This window comes from Scedosporium apiospermum (genome assembly GCF_000732125.1).
Source record: "Scedosporium apiospermum strain IHEM 14462 chromosome Unknown SEQ_SAPIO_0110, whole genome shotgun sequence".
Classification (NCBI taxonomy): domain Eukaryota; kingdom Fungi; phylum Ascomycota; class Sordariomycetes; order Microascales; family Microascaceae; genus Scedosporium; species Scedosporium apiospermum.
In genome coordinates, this window is record NW_015971811.1 from 1,807,796 (window position 1) to 1,832,020 (window position 24,225).

General features: G+C 52.4%; 5 protein-coding genes and 3 pseudogenes across 5 annotated transcripts; 5 read left to right on the forward strand and 3 right to left on the reverse strand.

Annotated features, from left to right (window-relative positions):
* Positions 1-759: 759 nt before the first annotated feature.
* Positions 760-2,381, forward strand: SAPIO_CDS7435 (uncharacterized protein; the record flags this gene model as incomplete). The annotated part of the gene is made up of 6 exons (XM_016789301.1): positions 760-798; positions 1,024-1,042; positions 1,117-1,128; positions 1,253-1,536; positions 1,628-2,011; positions 2,145-2,381. 6 exons carry the CDS (start codon positions 760-762, stop codon positions 2,379-2,381), a joined length of 975 nt encoding a protein of 324 aa, XP_016641128.1.
* A 1,095-nt stretch (positions 2,382-3,476) lies between these two features.
* On the reverse strand, positions 3,477-4,862 carry SAPIO_CDS7436 (annotated as a pseudogene; the record flags this gene model as incomplete).
* A 1,983-nt stretch (positions 4,863-6,845) lies between these two features.
* On the reverse strand, positions 6,846-7,656 carry SAPIO_CDS7437 (uncharacterized protein; the record flags this gene model as incomplete). Its single annotated transcript, XM_016789302.1, has 3 exons — positions 6,846-6,903; positions 7,133-7,514; positions 7,632-7,656. The coding sequence occupies 3 exons, from the start codon at positions 7,654-7,656 to the stop codon at positions 6,846-6,848; spliced, it is 465 nt and encodes a 154-aa protein (XP_016641129.1).
* A 1,779-nt stretch (positions 7,657-9,435) lies between these two features.
* On the forward strand, positions 9,436-10,764 carry SAPIO_CDS7438 (annotated as a pseudogene; the record flags this gene model as incomplete).
* A 637-nt stretch (positions 10,765-11,401) lies between these two features.
* Positions 11,402-11,866, forward strand: SAPIO_CDS7439 (annotated as a pseudogene; the record flags this gene model as incomplete).
* A 940-nt stretch (positions 11,867-12,806) lies between these two features.
* Positions 12,807-16,109, forward strand: SAPIO_CDS7440 (uncharacterized protein; the record flags this gene model as incomplete). The annotated part of the gene is made up of 3 exons (XM_016789303.1): positions 12,807-12,839; positions 12,893-13,207; positions 13,275-16,109. 3 exons carry the CDS (start codon positions 12,807-12,809, stop codon positions 16,107-16,109), a joined length of 3,183 nt encoding a protein of 1,060 aa, XP_016641130.1.
* A 344-nt stretch (positions 16,110-16,453) lies between these two features.
* Positions 16,454-17,986, reverse strand: SAPIO_CDS7441 (uncharacterized protein; the record flags this gene model as incomplete). Its single annotated transcript, XM_016789304.1, has 5 exons — positions 16,454-16,484; positions 16,566-16,818; positions 16,910-17,581; positions 17,635-17,680; positions 17,747-17,986. The coding sequence occupies 5 exons, from the start codon at positions 17,984-17,986 to the stop codon at positions 16,454-16,456; spliced, it is 1,242 nt and encodes a 413-aa protein (XP_016641131.1).
* Positions 17,987-21,964: 3,978 nt separating this feature from the next.
* Positions 21,965-24,018, forward strand: SAPIO_CDS7442 (uncharacterized protein; the record flags this gene model as incomplete). The annotated part of the gene is made up of 7 exons (XM_016789305.1): positions 21,965-22,183; positions 22,284-22,412; positions 22,512-22,599; positions 22,656-23,163; positions 23,240-23,406; positions 23,492-23,886; positions 23,968-24,018. The coding sequence occupies 7 exons, from the start codon at positions 21,965-21,967 to the stop codon at positions 24,016-24,018; spliced, it is 1,557 nt and encodes a 518-aa protein (XP_016641132.1).
* Positions 24,019-24,225: the final 207 nt, after the last annotated feature.

Here is a 24,225-nt window from a genome sequence, read left to right on the forward strand (position 1 = left end):
CTCATGCTGCGTCCGATTGTACACACTACCCGCTCTTACTTCGTAGCTACCAATTGATCTATCTTAGAGACGAGGCAGCCAGCATCGGCGAGCTCGAGGCGATACAGGACAGGGCAGGTGCCAGACTTGATACACCGGCAATATCCAGCGAACCCAGCCGCCTACCGATTTGGATTTGATACGTCACATCATCAACCAGGTCAGGGTCCAGAGACAGAGACAGAAGCAACTTTGAGAGACGGCGACTCCTCAAGTGCTCCAAACGCCGAAGTAGCCCCAGCGCTCCGAAACACTAACCGAGCACGGCAGACGAGACGTTGAGCAATTGATCAGGCCTGTGCTGCTAGCTGTGGTCAAGCCCCCAGGTAAACACAAGGTATTGGTTACATTGATCTGATCGATGCTGTTCCGATACACTTTGTACCTCAGTTGAGCTTTTGTTATTGCCACATGAGACCTGAGGTCCGATCAATTTTAGCCTCCAGCGTGAAGTTCTTCCGCTTGCCAGGTCCAGCTTCGCCGCCAGCTTTGCTTCGTTTCGACGGGGATATGAACAGTGCATGACCCCTCCTTCCTTCCAACTTCTTCCATTTAGACTCAAGAACCCGCAAAAATTTTAAACCTCTTGACATTTATTTGACATTTATTTTCTTCCTTCTATCGTCCATCCTCTCTATCCTATCATTGCTAGAATTCGTTCATTATCCCCCCGAATAAACCTCGTTTCTTGATTTTTCCCTATTCACATCCACAGCCACAATGTCGAGCGCTCTTGAACAACTAAAGGCCACTGGCACCGTGAGTTCCTTCTTTACCCCGCGCTGCCCATTGAGGACCCCTCAGTCCGGGGCCCATCGTCGCATTCGAGCTTCATTGTCCACGGCTCCAACGAGGACCTCGCCGTCCGTTGCATAGGTCAATTCGGATGGTGCTAGAATGCCGATGGGGATTCTGCTACTTAACTATACTCTTGTGCTTTTCCAACATCTATTTGCTGACCTCTTGCTTTTTCCCGGTGCATAGGTTGTCGTCAGTGATACTGGTAAGCTCCTCCGATATCCTTCCGATGACCTTCTGATGACTCTACAAAATTCGCTCTTGCTAACTAGCTTCTAGGTGACTTCGCTTGTGAGTTATCCCTTCCCGTCTCTTAGTGGGAGAAAAAAAAGAGAACAAAGAAATCATATCACGAGAGATACCTTGACCACCCTTGAACTTGATTGAACACCCAACTTACACATATCAACTACAGCCATCGGCAAGTACAAGCCCCAGGATGCCACGACCAACCCCTCTCTCATCTTGGCCGCTTCCAAGAAGCCCGAGTACGTCGCTCTGATCGACAAGGCCGTTGCCTACGCCAAGGCCAAGGGCGGTTCTGCCAACGACCAGGTCGAGCTGGCTCTTGACCGTCTTCTCGTTGAGTTCGGTACCGAGATTCTCAAGATCATCCCCGGCAAGGTCTCCACCGAGGTCGATGCCAGCCTTTCCTTCGATACCCAGGCTTCCGTTGCCAAGGCCCTCAAGATCATCAAGGTAGGCCACACTGACAGTCGCCAATTTGCTTTTCCCAACCTCCTGTAGGCTCTAGAGAGACTGACTGGTTTGCTACCACTTGCACCTATAGCTTTACGAGGAGGAGGGCATCTCCAAGGACCGTATCCTCATCAAGGTTGCCTCCACCTGGGAGGGCATCAAGGCCGCCGAGATCCTCCAGCGCGACCACGGCGTAAACTGCAACCTCACCCTCATGTTCTCCCTCGTTCAGGCCATCGCCGCCGCCGAGGCTGGCGCCTTCCTCATCTCCCCCTTCGTCGGACGTATCCTCGACTGGTACAAGGCCGCGACCAAGAAGGAGTACACTAAGGAGGAGGATCCCGGTGTCGCCTCCGTCAAGAGCATCTACAACTACTACAAGAAGTTCGGCTACAAGACCATCGTCATGGGTGCCTCTTTCCGTAACACTGGTGAGATTACCGAGCTCGCTGGCTGCGACTACCTCACTATTTCTGTAAGTGGCTTCCGTTCCCAGCACCCAGCACTCGCCGATCTGGTACTTCAGCTACCGCGTGCAAATGTTAAAGATTTGGAGGGTTGTACATAAACAGAGGGGAACAGATTTGCTAACTATCGCTTCCTTCTAGCCTGCCCTTCTTGAGACGCTCAGCACCTCCCAGGAGGCTGTCCCCAAGAAGCTCGACGCTGCCGCCGCCTCTGCCCTCAACATCGAGAAGAAGACTTACATCAACAACGAAGCCGTCTTCCGATTCGATTTCAACGAGGAGCAGATGGCCGTCGAGAAGCTCCGTGAGGGCATCAGCAAGTTCGCTGCCGACGCCGTCGTCCTCAAGGACATCATCAAGGCCAAGGTTGCTGCTTAAATTACGAGGACACGTTTTAGACTCTTTCTCCTCCGCTAAGGAGCTAGGGGATAACAGGATGAGAGAATTCACCGGATGCTGTGGCAGACCCTTGGTGTGAGAGCCCGTCTCGTGTGTATCGGGGCTTTTTGGCGTTGTCTCTTTGATATATGGCCATTGCCACTTCTACAACTTCAGGGCCAGTCCGCATTGGATGGATACAGGAGATTGGTATATCAATTGGCAGGTGGACATTAAGAATTGGGAGGCGGATGAACGATAATTGGGCCAACAGAAGTCATATACATTCGGTCCGGGGGCATTCGTTGATGGTGCGCATTAACAGCACGGTCATTACTATCGTCTCCCATAGAAGTTAAATACAACTCAATACAAGACATAGTGAAACTTAAATAGACACGTCTACCTCGTACTTCGTATGGCTTTCTGATCGCGAAATTATTGCATGAGATTTGAGGCAATTCGTTTGATTTCCTCTATGTTATGTTAAGCCGAGCTAAGGTCCCCAATACCAATCCGCTCTCTCCTCTACACTCACCGGGCGGGAGAACCAAGATTAGAAGAAACCAGGTATCATGTTACAATGTCGAACTAAAATTCTCCCCCCAGACCTCTTCGAAGTAATACAAACTCCAAAATAATTCCTCGTCAGAAAAAAGAAATAAACCTTAGTTGGTATGCAGTACTCGTCGCCTCCCCATTATGCGCGCTCTCTTTATGATTGTAGATATTGAGAGGGAAAGCTCCCCGAGTTTCCCCCCTTTTCTCTACTTATCTCTAGTTATGTATCCCCCCTGTCCACCGTTCATCCCACCGGTACAGCATCAAATGCTTGGCCTCTTAGACAGGACGATTAAAATAGTTGTTATGTATGCAAATCTGGCTAGAAAGGACAAGAGGTGAAGTGTTTTAGAAAGAAGAACGGAAAGAAGATCGCTGCCGGCCAGGCGGTGGATGATATAAGTGGGGATGTGTGAAGCGGTGGTCAATGACTGGGATTAAAAAAGAAAGGAGAAAAAGAGAAAAAGAGGGTTAATGATGGTGAGGCGGGAGTGAGTCGAAGATAGCTCAGTAAATATCGAGGTTATCCCAACCTCACTCCTTCTCGAAATCTTGTTGACAGTCGACAGACACGGTCTTGTGAGTGACACCAGATGAGGAGCCGGCAATGACAAGGGCGGTAAGTTGCTCTCCATCCACGCATTTCGTATTCAGCCCAAAGGTATTCTTGCCGAGGTTCAGACCCTTCTTGGTGTCGCGACCATATATGACAGTCCGCCGCTCCTCGTCATTCTTCTCGGATTCGATCCGGTTCCACACAGGGAACCATTCGTCACCCGAATAATCATCGATGGGAACAATAACGTCCCTATCTGTGGGTTTCGAAATTTCCTGAAGCTCTGCCTGGATGAGCGCCTCTCTCACCTTCCGGCCAACAAACTTCTTCCTCCCTAGCTCTTCCTCCTGTTTCTTCAGTCGCTCTTCGACGGTCTTCTTGGCCGTCTCGCGGCGGACTTGCTCGCGCGGATACACGATGCTGCGCATGTTCATGGCGGGCCACGAGTCCTGCTTGTCCATTTCGATACCGGGCACGAGGCCCGCGTGGGAGACGTAGATGTTCTGCAGGCCCGGGATGAAGCCGACGTCTAGTATGGCGGGGAGCTTCGCGAGCCACTCGACGTGCTCGGTCGTTAGGGAATCGGCTACGACACGCTCGGCGTAATCTCCGCGCGAGAGATGTTCCTGCTCGAGGTGATCCTCGTCACCACCTAGGCCGTGGATCGTATTGGTCGCATTCTTCTTGGAGTTCATCAGCTCTCGCACTAGGAGGATTCGGTCTTCCTCGACGCCCCGCACGGATGTGGCGTTGAGCATTATGGCTAGCTCGACCACGGCTGCACTGTCAGTGCCCTTGCTGACTAGGTTGCCGACGAAGATGATCTGGTCACGGCCGCTCTCGGCGTCGAAGCCGACCTTGCCTAGGAGTTGTTGTAGGGGGTCGATCATGCCGTGGACATCGCCGATGATAATGAGCCGCTTGTCGTTGCCCTTAGATGGGAGGAGCTTAGCGGGGAGTTTCTGTATCCTCTTTACAAGGCCGGAGCCGGTGAAGTCTGGTCGCGATTTCGCGGCATAGGACGTGATATCATCCGCCGGATCAGGTTCCTTGGTCTCCTCCTCTTCTTCGTTCTCATGGTTTTCCTCCTCCTCAAGTTTGTCATTCTGCTGATCGGATTTCTGCTCAGCCTGGTGGTCGTCGGTGGTGCCGTCGGGTTGGGGTGGTGGTGTCTGTGTCTCCGATTCTGGTTTCGAATCTGCGTTGGCCTCGGGGCGTTGGGGTGTTGGGGGTTGGTCGGTGCGTAATATTGCGTTACTGAAGAGGTGGTCCGAGGTGTAGATGAAGGTTATGACGACTAATATGACGATGATGAGGACGGTATGCCTCCGCCGCCGCGGGTGGATTGGAGATCGCAAATTCATCCTGAAGCGGGTTCTGGATCTCTCCTTCCCGAGAATTAAACCACCCTCGTCCCCTTTCGAGGTCGAATAAACCGAGGGCGAAGTTGCTGGGAGAAAGGGAAACTGGTTGCTCGAATTTTGAAAATTTTCCTCCTGTTTCTCTTTTTCTTATGTTGGCGTAACGCTAGGTAGGTAACAGGTTTTCCTAGCCAGGGAGTGGTTCGTCTGCTCGTCTCACGAGCAAACTACGATACGTCATATGCCTTTTTGTTCAACCCCCAGAAGATGCCGCTAATCCATGGCCGAACACAGTGGTCATGGCACGCGACACTGATCCGTCGGGATAAGAATTTTTTCTTTTTTTGTCTCGATGACGCCGAAGTGAAGGAATTCTGGTAGGGAGTCTAGAATCGCCCATCCGGGTCAAGGGGCACCGAAGGAGTGGATGAAGAATGATATTTAGCATTTCACAACGTTCCCCATTGAAAAATGGGGGGATCCAGGGACCGGTGGAGTCTAATAGGGAGGGTCGGGAAAGGGGGCCTTGGAAAGAAAAAAGCCAAGACTTTCCCATCAATTTCATGACCTCCCTTTCCAATGCATCCGACGGTGGTATCTCCAGTCCGAGTGACGGACGGCGCGAGAAGAGCGACTCTTCTCTGCATTTGTGTCTTGTTTTATGACCGTATTAATTTACGGATGGGGAAGGTTCCCGCGTGCGGATTTGCTGAACAGGGTTTAGGTCGCTGCTACTGTACACTGTACTTTGGACGTTTACCGCCTCATGCTGGTTTCCAGGTGGAAGTACCTGGTACACCGCAATTGTCTCGTGAGGCAGAGTTTGTGCTGGGAGAAGTGAGGCAACAGAAGCAGGACAGGAGACAAGCCATGTACCAGATCCAAAACCCGCTAGTTCAGAGCTTAAAGTGTAGTCAGGGGGTCACCCATTTAGACTTTCGCTTCTGGCAGTTGATCTCAATATTATCAAATCTTCCTACTGAGGGAGAAATAGGCTGGGCAACGTTTCTGACGAAGTAGTGATTGTTATGCTTTAAATCTCCCATGATGTTCTTGGCTCTTGGCGCATAGACTGATAAGCCACCCTTACATACTGGTATCAGGTGGGATGTGAAATGGAATGCGCCAACGTTATCGCAGTTGTTGGCCTTGGGAACCAGAATGAGGCCACTGATCCTTGGGCGCCACCAGCGCAAAAACGAACGGGGGGATGGTGCTCAAGTGCGAAGGAGAGATTGCCACACAGTTCCCCCTCCTGGGTCTAGATCTCTCAAAGCTGGCAACCGTCGTATTGGCACGGCGATGTTGGCCGATCTCTCTTGGAATAAAACAAACTTACGGAGAAGTGGCAAAGAGATCAATTGATCCTGCGAGCTGCGTATTCATCGCTATTGATGGATTGGATTGCACCACTTGAGCACGAATACGGGAGCACCCATTTCTTGGAAGACGGACACCGTATTATCTTGTACTTTTAGCGCCGTGGTTCTCCTTCTTTTTCGTGTGAATCTACTGACCTCGACTCTTGGCGTGGTTGCCGAAATTCCGTTGTGCGCAGCGTCGCAGGGATAAGTGAACACCTGCAGCGATTGACATTGAATCTTACTTGATAAGGCCGTCTCATGGAGTACGAGGTATTAGCAAACAGAATGGCACAGGCCCCGGCCAGCTTTGGCTGGCCTAAAGGTATCCTGCCTTACCAAGGTACATTCGAGATCAATTGCACGTCAGCCACTCACTTCAGCCTTGGTCGAGGCGAGCCGTACGAAGTTTGTATACAAGCCAAATACGCCAATGCCTCTACCAACCTGCTATCGTAAAGGACAACATTTCACTAAAACATCAGTTAGGACGGACCCTTGGGAAATAAAATCGGTGTCATCGTACACACCCGCTCACCATTGAATTATATCCAAGCCGTCGCCTTCTATGGGACTCTGACAGCTCTGACAGCCCACAGCCCACAGCCGAAAGTTCCCAGCCGCTCTAAACTGTGAAGGCGCGGAGGAAGAAGCCGCCGCCACCCGAAGACGAGTCGAAGGATCTGTCCAAAAACCCATAACTCAGCTATATATTTTGTAGTATACATTGACGCGTGTGAAGTGGAGTGAAGTATAGTGTCGAAACCCAGAAACGCCTTTGGCCGAAGCTCTATTACCAACGCCACCGATGCAACGATCCTTTTGCCCCCGCAGCGAGCAGCATTCTCGAGACTGCAAGTAGGTAGATGTGTGATGAGATTTTATAAAAAGCCCACGACCAAGCGAAATCACGACTTAGTGGGCGCGTCAGATTTAGCTGCTGCCGCCGCCTCGGCGCGGTACTTTTCGTTCGCCACCTCCCTCCAATCTTGCTCCTGCTCGTCGCCGCTCGTGATCTTGACCCCGCCACCGAAAGCAGACTTTCCGGCATAGAGCTGGTATCCCTTGCCCTCTTCATCGGCCTTCTGGATCGTCTGGTACGATACGGGAACGTTGCCGCGGAATCGCTTGCGCATGTCGACCAGCCCGCGTCTGCACTCGCCGAAACCTTTCTTGAGCTGTTGGCATTTCGGCGGGAGCGTGTCGACGAGGGGTGGGCGGAGGCAGTCGGCCGCCGAGTTTCGTTGGACCATGACGCATTCCGACTCCTGGAGGCATTGCGCCAGAGCGGCTCCTGCGAAGAAGGGGCGCATTGCGCGTTAGCGCCACTAAACTGGGACCTGGTTGGGAGGAGAGCCACCACCTTCAACAGCGTTGGCGAGGAGAGGGTAGGGGTAACTGTGCGACTTACTCAACTCCTTGCAAGAACTCGGCATTGTGAAGGTATGGGTATGACACGAGGTACGTTGGGGTGGAATGCGCAAGGAAGGAAAGCAAAGTTGGAAGGTTAGAACGATCTTTAAAAATCAGGAGAGCCAAAAGTTGAAAGCTCCATGATTGGTCCAGTGTCCTCGAGCACCTCTGTGGATACCAGAGCCACTTGGAATATAATTTATATGATTGGCTACTCACCGAGATATCCGGGTCGTCGGGAAACCTACTTCCATGTTGTCTTACTAATACACTTGCCAGTTTTGTTCGCTGTTGGGCTGTCGCTTCCAAGATAAGTTGGGCGGTTTGTTCAGGATTTGAATCGTATCTCCCAGGTCCTCATGGATTTCCTTAAACAGGAACACATGCCGTCTCATAGTTAGACGGTTCCTCGTAAAGGGGCACAAACACAAACCTAAATGAAGTGAAGTCGTGAGGCGGGTTCGGGGAGCAATGATGGGACCGAGTATCAACCGACAATAACCCCCTACCCTACAACGTAGCCCATTTGCTAGACCGATTTCATTCTACCCCCTGTTCGGCCGGATCGCACCCTTTTCGCATATCGCGATCTAATCAAGTCCTGGCTTATCCATCTCCATCTCCTGTGCTGTCCGGGCCAGAAAACTTCACCGGGACTACGGCTTTCTGGGGCGCTTCCTAGTTTACTGCCTGCACCTTCCACGACTTGTTTCGTCATATCGCCTCGCGCCTGCAGCTCTTTTGTCCTGTTCCTGCCTCTCATCACATGGGCCCAATTGACATGTGACGCAGTACCAGCACTCTAGTTCCCAAACCTCCTCCAATACTGTCATTCATATCATCCTCACGCTGCGATTCCTAAGCCTCTCTTCCATCCTTAGCAACCTAAATTTCTCGTATCCGTCAAAACCTAGGAAATGCCTCTTTTCCCGAATCGCTTATCCTAATAACCTAAAATGCCTTTTCCGTTCATTGGCCGGTTACACCTGTAAGCTACACCGCCCTTGCCAACGATCTTTGTTCGCGGCGGCGCGGTTGCTGCAGCTTTATCTAACAAGGCGCAGGACCGAATATCTCGCTCTAGTTGGATCCTTTTGTCTCGTGGCACTTGAAGCCTTCATTCGAGTCCTTACATTAGCGCTACGTGAGTACACGACATTTGCGAGTTGCCCCACTTGACCCCTGGGAATCATATCTAACCGCTTCCTCCTGGCAGCCGACTCTATAATATCCCTTTGCTATCGAGCTTCTCGCCGGCTCTTTATTCGGTGGACGTCTCCGGCACAAAAGAGAGCGGCGCAACGCAATCAATGTTCGTCTTATATGCTTCGGACAGCCCCCCACCCGGTGCGCCAACTGACACTCTTCTCCAGCCAAATCGACCTCGATCCGCGATGCGTCGGACTTCATCGAGCTGTGCAGCCTATTTGGATACGAGGCTGAAGAGCATATAATACTCACTAAAGATGGGTACCTATTGGGCTTGCATCGGCTGGCGTGGAGGAAAGGCGAAGAAGGGAAAGCGGTGAATGCAGGTCCCAACAGTTTGAAGAAGAGAGTGGTTTACCTCCACCACGGCCTCCTAATGAACAGCGAGGTCTGGGTGTCTCTCACAGATGCCGAGAGGAGCCTCCCATTAGTTTTAGTGGAGCGAGGATTCGACGTATGGGTAAGTGCGCTCCGTAACCCCTCTGAGGGACTTATAAACTAAGCGGGCACAGCTGGGAAATAATCGAGGCAACAAATACTCCAAGAAGTCAGTCAACTCCTCGCCTTCGAGCCTTCAGTTTTGGAACTTTTCCATGGACGAGTTTGCCTTGCACGATATTCCCGACTCCATTTCGTACATTCTCGACACGACTGGTGTGGAAAGCCTCTCATATATCGGCTTTTCCCAAGGAACAGCCCAGGCCTTCGCAACGCTCTCCATTCATCCCAAGCTGAACTGCAAGATCAACGTCTTTATCGCACTCGCTCCGGCGATGGCCCCAGCTGGCCTTTCAAACGGCATCGTCGATGCGCTCGTCAAGGCATCACCCCAAGTCATTTACCTCCTCTTTGGTCGGCGGTCTATCCTTAGCTCGACAACAATGTGGCAATCTATCCTGTACCCACCCATCTTCGTCCGTGTTATCGACATGAGTCTGAATTTCCTGTTCGGCTGGAAGACGAAGAACATTTCTATAAGCCAGAAGCTGGCGGCGTATTCTCACCTCTACTCTTTCACCAGTACCAAGAGTGTGGTACATTGGTTCCAGATCATAAGAAATCAAAGCTTCCAAATGTACGATGACGATCGGCCGGGCATTTCCCTTAGTGCTCAGAACAAGTACACCAAGGTTGCCAGGTACCCGACGCGAAATATCAAGACGCCAATTGTTCTCGTCTACGGCGGATGCGACTCTCTAGTCGATATTAAGGTCATGCTGAAGCAGTTACCACCTCAAACCGTGGCGACAGAGATCCCGCACTATGAACATTTGGATTTCCTCTGGGCTCGAGATGCCGACAGGCAGGTGTTCCCGCACGTTTTCGACGCTCTTGACAGCTTCACCGACGCGGCACACAGCCAGGAGGAATACGATAGATATCGGATTGTGAGGAAGGAGAGCCTACTCCAGTCAAAATTCGACCACTCTCGAAAGGCTAGCGACGCCACGGATAGCGAAGAAACAGTTGTTCCCACGGATAACAGCCACAGTGCCAGGGATACCCTTCCTTACACCCATAGACACCGCGCGAGAGAACGATTTCCCGATCTTCCAACTCTAGGGGCGCGGCTACGCACACCCCAAGGTGGACAGTCCTCTAGCGATGAGACATGGGCGTCATCGTCAGACAAGGCCGAAGCATCATCGCCAGCAGGAGCTGCAGAACAGGATCAACCTAGCGAACAGCGCGACGGAAGCCGGCCTCAGACACCAGCTGCCAGGGCCGTCGAGGCGGCGGAAGCTCGGAGAGGTAGCGCAAGCAGCGTCCTTAGCCTCAATAACATGAAGGGCGGTCGGGGAATACAAGTCGCGGCTGGGAAGGCTCTGGGTGGCGTGGTGACGCGGAGCGGGGCCGAGGGAACCGGAGTCGGGATAAGTCAGGCGCCGGTTGAACGGACATCACCTAAGAAACAGAAATAAAAAAGTAGACTTAGACTGTAGGACAACCAGTTTTGTACAGCAGTATTCTTATAGGAATATACATATTTTGCATATTAGAACATATTGACGCACCAGAAGGGGTAAACAAACAGTACATCGAGACTGGGTCTCCTCCGTTCGAACCGCCGAACACCAGGACTGGCGAAATGTACAACTTAGACAAGCACAACTTATCTCACGGACTTGTACGTGTGTGTAGGTGTAAAGCCGCCAACTCCGAGCACCATCAGGGTGAAGATTTGGCTTTGTTTCTATTGGCGCCTGTTTAGGTCCTCTCTCCCCTTTTCCCAGATACGAATCGGACGTTAAGAAGGGAAACCGCCCCGATCGTCGTCACCGAACTATGGGGATTGCCTTTCCACGGTGATAGGACAGGCGTCCGGGATGGTCCAAGGGAGGTTGTTTACTCGTATAAAACTCAAAGTGGCTAGGATTCCTCGGTTTTAAAAGCTTCGTAACTCTGGTAGCTTCTTCGCCGTAAACGTTGAGGAGAGTTGCCAAGCAACGATGAAGCTTGCTGAAGGTTAACTGATAGATTAATATAAACAACATCCCCGGCTCCGATCTGATTCCCGCACTCTTCGATACACTAGCTTTCACCCCAAACTTGATCAAAATGAAGCCTGTCATATTCCTCCTCTCCACGCTCCTCGCCGGAACTCTGGCGCAAACGGCCGTCGACGAGCCCGCAGCCTCCATAACAGTTGCGCCCACCCCCGCGACTACCTCGCACACAGTCAAACCCGCCACAACTACAACCAAGGCACGCAATAAGAGCACCGGCAATCAGAACAACAATGAGAGCCAGGATCAGGGCCGCGACGGTGACGTCCAGGACCACGACGAGAGAGACGACGGTCGCACGGATGTGTCTGGGACGGGGTCCCTTTCTCCATCTCCTACTGCTTCCCGCGAGGGTACTGTCACTGTTACCGTAGGCGAGAGGACTACTACGAGAACTATCACGACGACTCGCCGCAATCTTGCCGCGCAGACTTCGGTCCCTGGGGGGGCTCCGAAGTTGGGAATTGGGAATGTCCTCCCTGCGGTTGGAGCTGTTGTGGTTGTGCTTGTGGCCTAAGGTGGATCGCATTTGGCAAGGAATAGGCCAATATTAAGGGAAGGTTAAGATATCCCTCTGTGTACTATCCACCCCCTTCCTCGTCCATTTTTCTATTCTCTTTGGAGGAAGGTCTCTTCTAGGGATTCAGTGGACTCCGGGTCCTTGCATGTTTATGACGCAACGGTGCTCGTCAGACTCATCTTAATTCTCGCTCCCCCGTTCTCCGGTATTTCGACAGACAATAATAGTAATAGTAATAATCTTTCAGCCCTTTTTATGCCCCGTACCCAGCCGGGGGTTGGTATATGAGAACCCAATGGGTCAGACAGCGCATTTCAGTGGATCCAAGATATGGTTAGAAATTGAAAAGGATCGAGGCATTGTGAACTGCTGTCAAAGGCCGTTGTATCCCTGAGACCTGTGCTGGGAGCCTGCACTCCCTTTGTACTGCTGTTGGCCAAAAGAAGGGTGAAGGGAGACGAGATAGCCGGATTGATGCAAGGCGTCTCAGAGTCTGAGGGTGTCATCCCCCACCCTCGAACGGAGCGACCCACGAAGCCGTCTTGACATGCGTCTAGCCAAAACATTTCTTTTCTCATCGCCAAGGGCCTAACATAATGAATCCAACCCGCTATCTGTGAAAGACCAGCTTCAGATGAAGCTTCTCACTTCTGTTTTGAGGGTATTATGAGGCGATGTCCTGGAGTGACAGTTGGCGGCAGGTGTGACTCATAATGACTCCTGCACTGCCTCTGCCTGAGATTCGGGAAATGACGTCCTTGGCCGAAGGTGGCGGGGGCTTTCAGAACTGCCCCGCCAAAATTTACTGAGGTTCAAGCACTGAACTGATTCATAAGCTGTGTGCCGGAAACGTCCACCTCGCAAGACATCAATTGAAGCTCAAACTGGACGCAGAGCTAGAGCTGAAGAGAGAAAGAGAAAAGCGCACAGTCCGAAGATGAAGCAAAGATTCTCCTCTCTCGATGTCAAGGTGCGCATCGAAATTGCCCGTCCTCTCTCCCTGTGCTAATACAAGCCCTGCAGGCCATCGCGCATGAGCTCTCCCAAAGCCTCGTGACGCTGCGACTCGCCAACGTCTACGACCTTTCCTCCAAGATTATGCTCTTCAAGTTCGCGAAACCCGATAGCAAGAAACAACTCGTCGTCGATGCCGGCTTTCGCTGCCACCTTACCGACTTTTCCCGCACGACAGCTGCCGCTCCGTCGGGCTTTGTCGCACGCTTGAGGAAGTTCCTGAAGACGAGGAGGGTGACCGAGGTCAGGCAGGTTGGCACGGACAGGGTTATCGAGTTTGTGTTCAGCGATGGGAGTTATCGATTGTTCCTCGAGTTCTTTGCGGTTCGTTCAATGGGGGAATACACAGCCAAAGTTTTACGAGCAAATGGGCTGATGACTGCGACTCTAGGGCGGCAACGTTATTCTCACCGATCACAATCTAAAAATCCTAGCTCTACTGAGGATTGTCCACGAGGGGGAAGGTCAGGAGCCGCAGAAAATCGGGTTAACCTATGCGATTGAGCAGAGACAAAACTACAACGAGGTTCCGCCTCTTACCCTGGAACGTCTCCGCGATGCTCTCCATACGATGGCTGAGAAGGCTGGGAAGAGTGGGGATGCTGGTGGGAAGAAGAAAAAATCGAAACCCGGAGAGGCATTGCGCAAGGGTTTGGCCACAACGATAACTGAGATTCCGCCTGTATTGGTAGAACATGTCCTTCGTGCAAGCGAGTTCAACGCCGACGCTTCCCCTACCGAGATTCTAGCCAGCAAGCAGCAAACCGATCTCCTATTCAACGCACTCCAAGATGCTCGGCGCTTGGTCGATGAGTCTCCCAGCACCGCAACCTGCAAGGGGTACATAATTGCCAGGCACAAGCCCGGATACACCCCAAGCACAGAACCTGACGCACCCCCAGCGAAACGAGAGAATTTAATATACGAAGATTTCCATCCCTTCGTGCCTCATAAATTCATCGGCAACCTGTCTTACACGATTCTCACCTACGACAGTTTCAACAAGACGGTTGACGAGTTCTATTCGTCTATCGAGGGTCAGAAGCTGGAATCTAGACTCCATGAGCGCGAGGCTACGGCGAAGAAGAAACTCGATGCCGCAAGAAAGGACCAGGCCAAGAGATTAGAGGGTTTGCAAGAAGCCCAGACACTTAGCAACCGGAAGGCGGCGGCCATTGAGGCCAATATTGAACGGGTCCAAGAGGCTATGGATGCTGTGAGCGGCCTTCTTGACAGCGGCATGGATTGGGTGGACGTCGGCAAGCTGGTAGCTCGAGAGCAAAAGCACGGGAACCCCGTGGCAGAGATTATCAAGCTTCCCCTGAAACTGTCAGAGAACACCATTACCCTTCTACTTGGTGAAGAGGAGGAAGATGCAGAATCCGACGCGGGATACTCTACGGATTCGTCTGCCTCCGACTCTGAGGGGGAAGGTAAAGCGAATGCTGCGGCGTCGGGGGCGGAAAAGCTTGCAATCGATATCAACCTCGGCTTGAGTCCCTGGGCCAATGCCAGAGAATACTACGACCAGAAGCGCACCGCTGCCGATAAAGCCCAGAAGACGGCTCTTCAAGCTGACCGGGCAATGAAGAGCGCCGAGCAGAAGATCAAGCAGGATCTAAAGAAGGGTCTGAAACAGGAGAAGCCTGTGTTACAGCTCCTTCGCCAGCAGTCCTGGTTCGAGAAGTTCATCTGGTTCATATCGTCGGATGGATATCTCGTGCTAGCCGGAAAGGATGCCTCTCAAAGCGAAATCCTGTATAAGAGGCACCTGAGGAAGGGCGACATTTACTGCCATGCCGACGTTGCCAACGCTTCGCACGTGGTGATCAAGAATAACCCATCTACACCTGAGGCGCCAATCCCGCCTTCGACACTCTCCCAGGCCGGGATACTATCCGTCTCCATGTCTAATGCGTGGGACTCTAAGGCGTTGATGGCGGCGTGGTGGGTTAAGGCAGAGCAAGTCTCCAAGACCTTGTCCGGAGGGCACGTTCTGCCGCCAGGTAACTTCACCGTTAGCGGAGAGAAGAACTATTTGCCCCCAGCCCCGTTGTTACTAGGATTTGGAGTTTTGTTCCGTGTTGGCGAGGAGAGCAAGGCCAAACATACGAAGCACAGAATTTACGAAGGATCTGGAAATGCAGTGAGTGAAGGCGTCTCAGCTCCTGATCTACTTCCTTCCCGTGAGAAGGAGACCGGCGCAGATGTAGCAGACGCTACGGTGCAGGAAAACCGTGAAGAGATAGAAGATGAGTCTGATGCCGAGGACCAGGATCAGCGACCTCCTACCAACCCTCTTCAGTCATCCGGCCACGGGGAGGAGGAGGAGGGAGGTGAAACGGAGGAAACCGAAATCGCTAAAAACACCCAGGCGCTCACTCTAGAGGAGAGTTCCGAAATCGGGAATGCCGGAGAGCAAAACGAGGACGAGAGAACCCTCGAGGACACAACGCCAGACCCAGAAGCAGAGTCCACCGCAGCACCCTCAACCTATGCGGCCAGTACAGTGACGTCCGAAAAGAAACAAGCTTCTAAACGTGGGCAACGCGGCAAGGCTAAGAAGATTGCCGCAAAGTACAAGTACCAAGACGAGGAAGATCGCCAAGCCATCGCCACTCTCCTCGGCTCAGCGGCAGGTCGGCAGCGAGCCGAAGCCGAAGCGAAGGCGAAAGCCCAACGGGAGGCCGAGCTCGAAGCACAGAGGGAGAGGAGGAGGGCTCAGCATCAGAAACAACAACAGGACGCCGCGGAGCACGAGGCCAGGAGGAAGCGCCTGCTGGAGGAAGGGCTAGATGTCGTCGGAGCCGGCGAGCCGGAAGATCTAGCGGCGGTAGAGGATTTCGTGGGGACACCCCTACCGGGAGACGAGATCCTCGAGGCGGTGGCCGTCTGCGCTCCGTGGGCGGCGATGGGGAAGATGAAGTACAAGATCAAGCTGCAGCCGGGGAGTCTCAAGAAGGGACGCGCCGTCAAGGATATGCTGGAACGGTGGAGGCATGATAGCGAGAGGAAGGGGAGCTTGGATCCCAGGGCTGAGGACATGGAGAAGATGTGGCCGAGGGAGGTGGAGTTGATCAAGGCGCTGAGGGCGGAGGAGGTGGTTAATGTTGTGCCGGTTGGTAAGGTGAGCATCATGGCTCCTGGCGGGGGTGGTGCTGCGGGTGGTAAGGGTGGGAAAGGAGGACAGCAAGCGAAGGGAGGCAGGGGAGGTAAGAAAAAGTGAAGGAGTTGCATAGACGCATAAGAGCATACAGGTTAAATGGCTTAAGCTTGACGATACATCATACTATGATGATAGATGGCATGGTTGGCATACGGAGATGGAGAGAGTCACGGGTTCTGATGACATGACGAAGGTTATTGTATGAAATGAGACTTGCATTTCTCTGCATGGCCATGTGCAGAGAGGCTCTTGAAACTCCGAGGGGGCATAAAAGCAATCTGAGACCCATCACATAAACCATTTCACCTCCTTAACCGGGATCCTCTTCGCGGCTCCTAGATATCCGGCTCGTTCGTTTCGTCACCGGTCACCTTCCTTCGGCTCCCAAACAGCCTCAATAACACTCATCCTACACCCTTCCGTTCTCGTAACACCCTAAAGGCCCCACGAATTAGTAAAAGCTCACACACCTTTTCAAGGGGAAAACCACACGTCGGACTTGCCTTGAAAACAAACCCGTCACTCGCAGCTCGGAACAGAGCCTCAAATTGCTTCTCCGTCCGCTCGTGCGCGTTGAGAATAGCCAACATGACCAGATCCATGCTGCGCATCACCTTTTCGTCGAATGGGGTTTCGGTGCCCGGTTCGCGGAAGCAGTGGTCATTGATGATGATCTTGGCGCCGGGTTTCAGGGCGGGGATGAGGGATTTGAGGATCTTGATGGCGTAGGGGTCGGAGTAGTTGTGGAAGATCCAGCGGAGGAAGTAGACTAACACGGTTAGAAGGGAAAGGAGAGAGGAGAGGAGGAGAAGCAGGGGGAAAAGGTCAAGGGGAGAGAGAGGAGAGAGAGTTTAACGAACCATCAGCATCCTTGACGACTTGATCGGTAAAGAAATCGTGTGCCTGGAGCGTGATCCTCTCTGCAACTTGCTCATCGTCACAGATTGGCTTGGGCGCAGTGTCGATAGTCCTCTGGAGATCTTGCACGACAAACTTCATGTTTCGCCATCTCTGGCCAATCTCGACGCAAGCGAACCCGTGGCTACCACCAAGATCAACGAGAGTACCTCCTCTCGAGTCAACGTCGCTAAAGTCGTAGCTGTTCACAAGGTGAGATACTTCATAGCCCTTCCCTCCAGACAAACTAGCCATAGCGAGAGCCATCCTCTTAGCCCGCGGGGGGTCCTTTGCAAAAGTCACAAACATCGGCTCCTTGTCAACGGTTCCGTTCGCAAAGTTAAAGCCGGTCCGGGTCAGCGACGTGGCTTCGGGGTGTTTCTTAAGGGCTTCCAGGACGTGCGCGCCCGCGGGGAAGATGTCCTCGAGCTGGAAGCCCAGCCAGGCCGTGAGGTTCGTATCTTGGGCGAGAAGGCGCGAGGTGGGTGTGTGGGCGATGACGCCGGGGGTTGGCTCCCGGAAGAAGCCGTTGGTCATGGCGTGGCGGAGGACTCGGGCGAGGTTGATGGGGTCTAGGGTTGTTTTTGTACCGAGTTCTTCTAGGGTGATGGTTCCGTCGAGGGGGACGAGGGATGCTGGGCTAGAGTTAGGAGGGGTTAAACCGATGGATTTGAGGACTGTGCCGTACCGATTCCAAAGTGGTTTATTATCTGAACGCTCATCGAGTCCAAGAACTGAGATTCGAATTAGCGGACATCCCTTGTATAGAGCCTATGGGGCATCGCGAAGGGAACACTTACACCCCAGGTCGCCCATCGGATCGTCTCTACTGGGCCGCGAGCGAGCCACTGCAGCTTGCTCGAGTTTCTTTGAATCCTCTGCCGACTTTCCTGGATTTCGGGAGGTAGATCCGGGAAGTCGGAAGGGCTATCGGAGCCGAGTCCGGGTATCGCCAGGTCATTTTCCTTCAGGTAACTGTCTAGAATCTCGGCATCGGCTGTGATCTTCCTTGCGAGAGATAGGATCGGGGAGTCTTCCATGTCTACACTTGGCGGGGTTGTCAACCTTGGTGGCCCCACGAATGGATGATGCTTCTTGTTCACGTTTGCGGCTTCGATTCCCGGTATCGATTGAGTAGTTCGAAATGAAGCAGGTGATATTGGAGTACGTTAGAAGTGCAATGCGAATCACCGGCTTTGAGGAATATAAGACATCAATGAAGATTGGACTGAGGGCGGCTGAGTGTTTGGTCACTTCATGTTAGTCCGTCGGGAAGGTTAACTCGCCCCATTTAAAGCACGAACGGATTTACAAGGGTCTTTGTTGTTAGGGTTGGTTTCGCCAAGGAGTCTATACACTACACTAGTGTACGAAGGTAGTGTACGAAGTAGCCGGTAAAGGAGACCTCCTCGATGGAACTCTATGAAGTAGGAGATAGAGAAGCGGAAGAGGACCAACTACTTTGAATGGATCACAGGCGAGATGACGACGCAAGGACGGACTTAGACCGGCCATTGTCAAGGAAAAGCCTTCCATTGCCTCAATCCAATGTTCCCATGTTCAACCAAAGAAAAAACACCTGTCATTTATATCCGAATGATCACGAAGTATTTACCTCAAGCGCATCGTCCCGCAATCATGGAACGCCGAACACACGAAGTAACCATCATCAACCCCTCCTCCCCTGGTCAGAATCGTCAAAGGGAGCTCTCGAAGCATTTAAATTGGCAAGGGGGGCGCTAGAATTCCGATATCTAACCATGTCCGGCTAGTGGCATGACCCAGCGGGTAACGTCATGAAGCCCTGAGGTTTTCCAGACATTCGCTACCTGAGGGGGACCAGTGACATTCGCAAGAACGCGGATTTCCTCCGTGGAGGGGTCGCTTTCGCGGAAGGGGATTCGTTCGTTTCCCCGAAGACTGGGGGGATCATGGGGCATCATGGGTGATCATTGGTGATCATTGGTGAAGGTTGCTTGGCGGACTGCGGAATCAAAGCCAGCGGTCCCCTAAACTCTTTCCGGCGAACAACCCCATTTGGCAAAACATCCTGCAGGGTTTCTCCACTACGGAGCGAATCTTTCCATTTCCATTGAATGCAACAAGTGTGGGTTGGTGGGTTGAAGTTGTTATTTAACCTCGTGCAGTTGCGGCTGATGCTAACGCTCTCGAGCATGGATCCGGACGGCAGCATCATTGAGAACTTATATGGGAATTGGGCTTCCAATTGGGATCTCTTGTTAGAGTTGGCGGAATTGACCTCGGACGGTAGACGAATCTGAGTATCGAGCTCTCATCTGCAGTGGGAATGCTAGGGTCGTCCGACATGCATCTTTTTTTTTTTTTTCAAAAGCCGGACAGTCGAGGCTTCCCGGGGCCGCTGAAGGCTCCGGAAGCATCGGGGAATACGGGGAATACAAGACGTTTTCGGTCGAGCATATTCAATACGAAGTTTTTGCTCAGAGGACGCGTGGACGCACGCGCTTGGCCCACCTGACAGATAGTGTATATCCTCCCCACGCACACGCCCACGCAGCTTCTGCCCGCTCATAGATAGCTCGAGAGTTACCGCCAAGGGGCATGCGTCGCGTCTCAGGCCTCCATGGTCGCTACTAGCGGTCACATCTCAGATCAACGCAATTTCAATCCCGACTTCATCAGGGTTCTCGTGAGAGGTGAGACGGATGGAACCCTTGGCACATGTTCACGAGGCAAGGCCTTTTGTTGCAGGACCGAGGTAGTACTCCCGGAAACGTTACTTCCGTCGATTGAACTTGGGTTGTGCTTACTCTGCTCTCTCCGTTGATGGTCCGGGGTATCGCTCTTGGCTCGGAACCAGGAACGACACCCTCAGCCCCAGCCCACGGACCAGACGGTGAACCAGTTGTAATACTTTGAAAGCGGAATCTCCTGTCCAGTCGAGCCGTGGTAACAGGGCGGCCTTCTTGTTTCTTGGACGCAATCATCAGATGCGACCAAGGGGAATCTGGATATCCCCATATGAATCGATTACTCTTCGGGTCGGTAGGGCTGGCTGTCTCCTGCCCTGGCTAGTTCTCAGATCTCTTCGAGCTAGGGCATACTGGGGTACGTTGCCCGTCCCAAAGATCGCCTACAGAAGGAAGGAAACCGGAATGTTCACATCCAATTTCCTTCTACTCGCGTGCAGTCTTCACGCTTAGGCGGAGATATTGTACAATGGCCGAGGTGAGTTTACTTCTGGTATTATTTCTTAACTCAACAGCAAAGATCGGCAATCAGGGCACCTAGATCCACCAAGCGCGTCCTCTGAACTGCCAAACACCGCCCTTGACCTTTTCGACGGTAGCAGCATAGCAAATACTCCGGGCAGGATCGCCTAGTCACAACCATCCACATCGTTCTGTGCTCGATAACCCCGTGTGAAAACTGATGGGCCGGAGTAATGGAACAACACGTTGAATGGAGGCGGCGTAGCCCTTCTCTAGTCGAGATCAAGGCCGTCATTCTAGGAGCGAAGGCTGGAAGCAATCCCCCCCATGATCACGATCCTCAACTTCTCGCTGGACGATGTCGAAGAGCACTAGCCCGTGACAGGCTTGTATCGCCGGGTATGTCTTTGGTGAGGCTGCCATGGGAATGGCGACTCTTGCGGTCGTCGCGACTCATCAGCGCCAGAACTCACCATGGCAGACCGTTACAAGTGATCAGGAAAGGACTGCCCGGCGCCGCAACTGGCCCGGGCAGGACTCTTAAATTAAGAAGGAGCTCAATCTCGCACGAACCAGCAGCATACATTGAAGGATCCAGGTCTGAGTGAGCGAAAGGGTCTGCAACCTGCAGGGGCAATTATTTATGATGAGAAGAAGCAAGTCCAAAATGGAGTGGGAGGCGCATTGGATCCACGGCCTGAACAGAGGCGAATCGTGACAGTCAAATCGATTGCCCATTTATGCTCTGGCAGAAGGCATAGCGAGCGCTCCAATGCCGCTCCGAATTTCCCTCTCAATCAAATTCCTCCCTCCTCCTCCTCTACCCTTCCGGACTCTCAGAATGGAGCCTGAGGAGAGAATCGAAGCAGTGGACATCGCTTCTCATCGATACTCATGCTTTCGTTGCGGAGGTCTAAACTTCGCTTAAACTTTACCCCAAAGGCAAAGGCTCAACGTCGTCAGTCAATCTCCAACATCATCAATTATCATTTGATGATTCCAAGAGTCTTTGAGCCCAGGATGAGCGCCTAATTTGACCCGACATATAACTCCTTTTTGATTCTACTGTTTAATTCGGGCTCCAACTTGAAGTCGATAAATGGACTCGATGAGTTTGGCCTCCCAGACCCGTGAGAATGCGGAGTCTGACTCTCGAACTCGGAGTAACCTTGAACTGCCACGCATCGAGATATCGAGATCTACACCGCATTGAACCCGCGTTCTCCCTACATCAATGATACATGCCTCATTCGATGATAAGTTGCGATACATTTATGATACATTGTAGCTCATTCCTAAGCCACGTCGATCTTCGACTTTCCAGTGGGTGCTGGGTGTTGTACTGCAGTGCTGCTCAATCTACGCATCCGGGTATTTGCAGGCGCTCTACCCCGGGTACGAATACGATCCGTCATTTATCGCGGCCACCCGTGCGAGTATTCGGCCTACTGAAATGCGAGAACACTCATTGTAAAACCCTGAGGATGCCTGCCAGGAGCGATTGCGGGACGGACTCGGGTTAAAGCGAGCTACCGATGGTGTTGAACACCTTTCAACGTGGCCCAAAACGAACCGCCTCTCATGTTGAATCAGGAAGCAGGAATTTCCATTCAAATTGACCATATTTCTATTGGTAGGAGCTATCCAAGGACTCCCTTGTACATCTCTATTCACAGATCTTGCATCAATATAATACATATATATATATACATCCAGGACCAACCCCTCAGTCCCAACTCCACGCGCGCCAGCCCTTATCCCATCATCGCCATCTTTTCTTGGGAATAGATCTGGCAGACCTGCTTCCCTCCATCTGAGAACGTGAAGATGGCTGATACAAAGACTCTCGACCTCTTCACGCAGCGGTGGCCTCTCCTCGCGGCCGCAGCCGCTACTTTCCTTGGAGCCAGTCTATTCCAGTACTTGTACAAATGGAATATTATATCCTCGATCCCTCTAGTCGGGGAAGAAATAGGGGATGCCGAGAAACGCAGGGTCGCTTATATCATGGGTGCCAAGCGCCTCTACGAGGAGGGCTATAAGAAGGTAGAGTGGCTGTTGTTTAACAATTGACCACCTTGTCTATTCAACGGACGCCGTGAACACTCAGGGGTTTGTTCTAACACGTTTCTTTCCTCGCATTCAGTTCAAGGATGGCGTGTTCAGGGTCACTACAACCAAGGAACGGGCCACCATTGTCGTCTCTCCCAAATTCCTCGGCGAGCTACAGAAACTCCCAGACGATGTCATTAGTATGCGGGCCGCCATCCAGGAGGTAGGTATTCCTCCCTGTCGAGGGCCTTTGTTATTTCTTTTTCAATTTTCCCCTCCTACTTTCGAATTGACTCTCTAATTTATCTTTTATGTGCTCCAGCTCATGGAAACCAAGCACACAAAGCTTCGGGTTGATGACAATTTGAGGATCGCAAAAATCGTCAGGCTTGATCTTACACCCGCTCTAGGTATACCTGTCTTGGTTTTGTTTAATTCCAATGTTGGACTGATCAGCAGATATTAGTTCGTTTCAATCCCACCATCGCCGAGGAGGTCGGAGAGTCTTTCAAGTTGGAGCTCGATATCGGCGACGACTGGACGGAAATCAACATTTACGCGAAACTCCTTCGAATCGTGGCCATGGTATCCGGTAGGATCTTTATTGGTCCCGAACTCTGCCACAGCGAGGAGTACCTCGATGCCGCCATCAACTACACCATCGAAGTCATGACCGCCGTTCAGGACATTGGCCGCTTGAAGTGGTTCCGGGATCAGCGCGCCCCTTACTTGCCTTCGGTGAAGCGCTTGGATGCGAGGGTCGAGCAGGCGTTGAACTTTCTGCAGCCTGTTATCTCGGCTAGGATGGAAGCTGCTAAGCACGATCTCGAGTATGAGAAGCCCGATGACCTGCTTCAATGGCTGATAGAGTCCGGCGTGAAAGCCGGAAAGGCAGACGCCAATGGCATCGCGAGGACGCAGCTTGGTCTGAGCTTCGCGGCTATTCATACTACGTCGATGACAGCTACGAATGCGTTAGTCCCTTTCTTTTCCCGCACAAAGGAGAGGGGAAGAGAGCGGGAACACCTAGCTGACAACATGCCCCTGTAGCTTCTATAACCTCGCGGCTCTGCCCGAGATTGTGCCAGAACTTCGCCAGGAAATCCGAGATGTACTGGCGGAAACAGGAGGTATCTTTACGAGCCAAGCCCTCCAGAAGATGAAGAAACTAGACAGCTTCCTTCGAGAAACGTCCAGAGTCGACCCTCCCAGCTTCAGTAAGACGAACACCATTTATGAACCATCCCAGTCCCCATTGCGAACACTCAAAGCCTCTAACACTATCTATTTGTCTTCCCCTAGCGGCGTTCCATCGTAGGGTTCTCAAGACTGTCACTCTGTCCTCCGGCCAAGTTCTCCCCGCCGGCGTGATGATCGAAGTCCCCTCCATCGGCGTCAACCACGACAACGACGTCTACCCCGACAGCGACAAGTTCGATGCCTTCCGATACTCGCGTGTGCGAGAAGAAAGTGCCAAGGAGAAGGGTCCGCGATCCGTCGAGGCGGCGGCGGCGAACCAGTTCGTCAGCGTGCACCCGCACCACTTGTCGTTTGGGTACGGGCGACACGCGTGTCCCGGAAGGTTCTTTGCGGCGAACGAGATCAAGATGATTTTGGCCAATGCGATTTTGAGATACGATGTTCGGAACGTTGATTCGACGGCTGGGCGGATTCCTAATTTGGAGTTTGGAGTGATGGTATGCTATTTGTCTCCCAAACGTTGCTTGATGTTAGAGCTCTATGCCGGGAGCTGGAGTGGTTGCTAATGATGCGTATAGTCTACCCCCGACAGCTCCAAGTCGCTTTTGTTCCGAAATGTTCAGGTTTGAGCGCAGGTGTCGCATCTTCCTACTCCTAGTCAAGCAGGCAGGATGTGAGATGAGCGAATTCGGGGATTCGGGGCCATGGTCTAAGGTTGATTTTCCACCCCGCCGTTTGGTTTATATGTATACATGTGGAACTAGAAGGTTCATCTGAAGTTGATGCCGATTTTCTTCTCACTAAACACACTGGAAGGCAAGGCTATTGCAAATCCA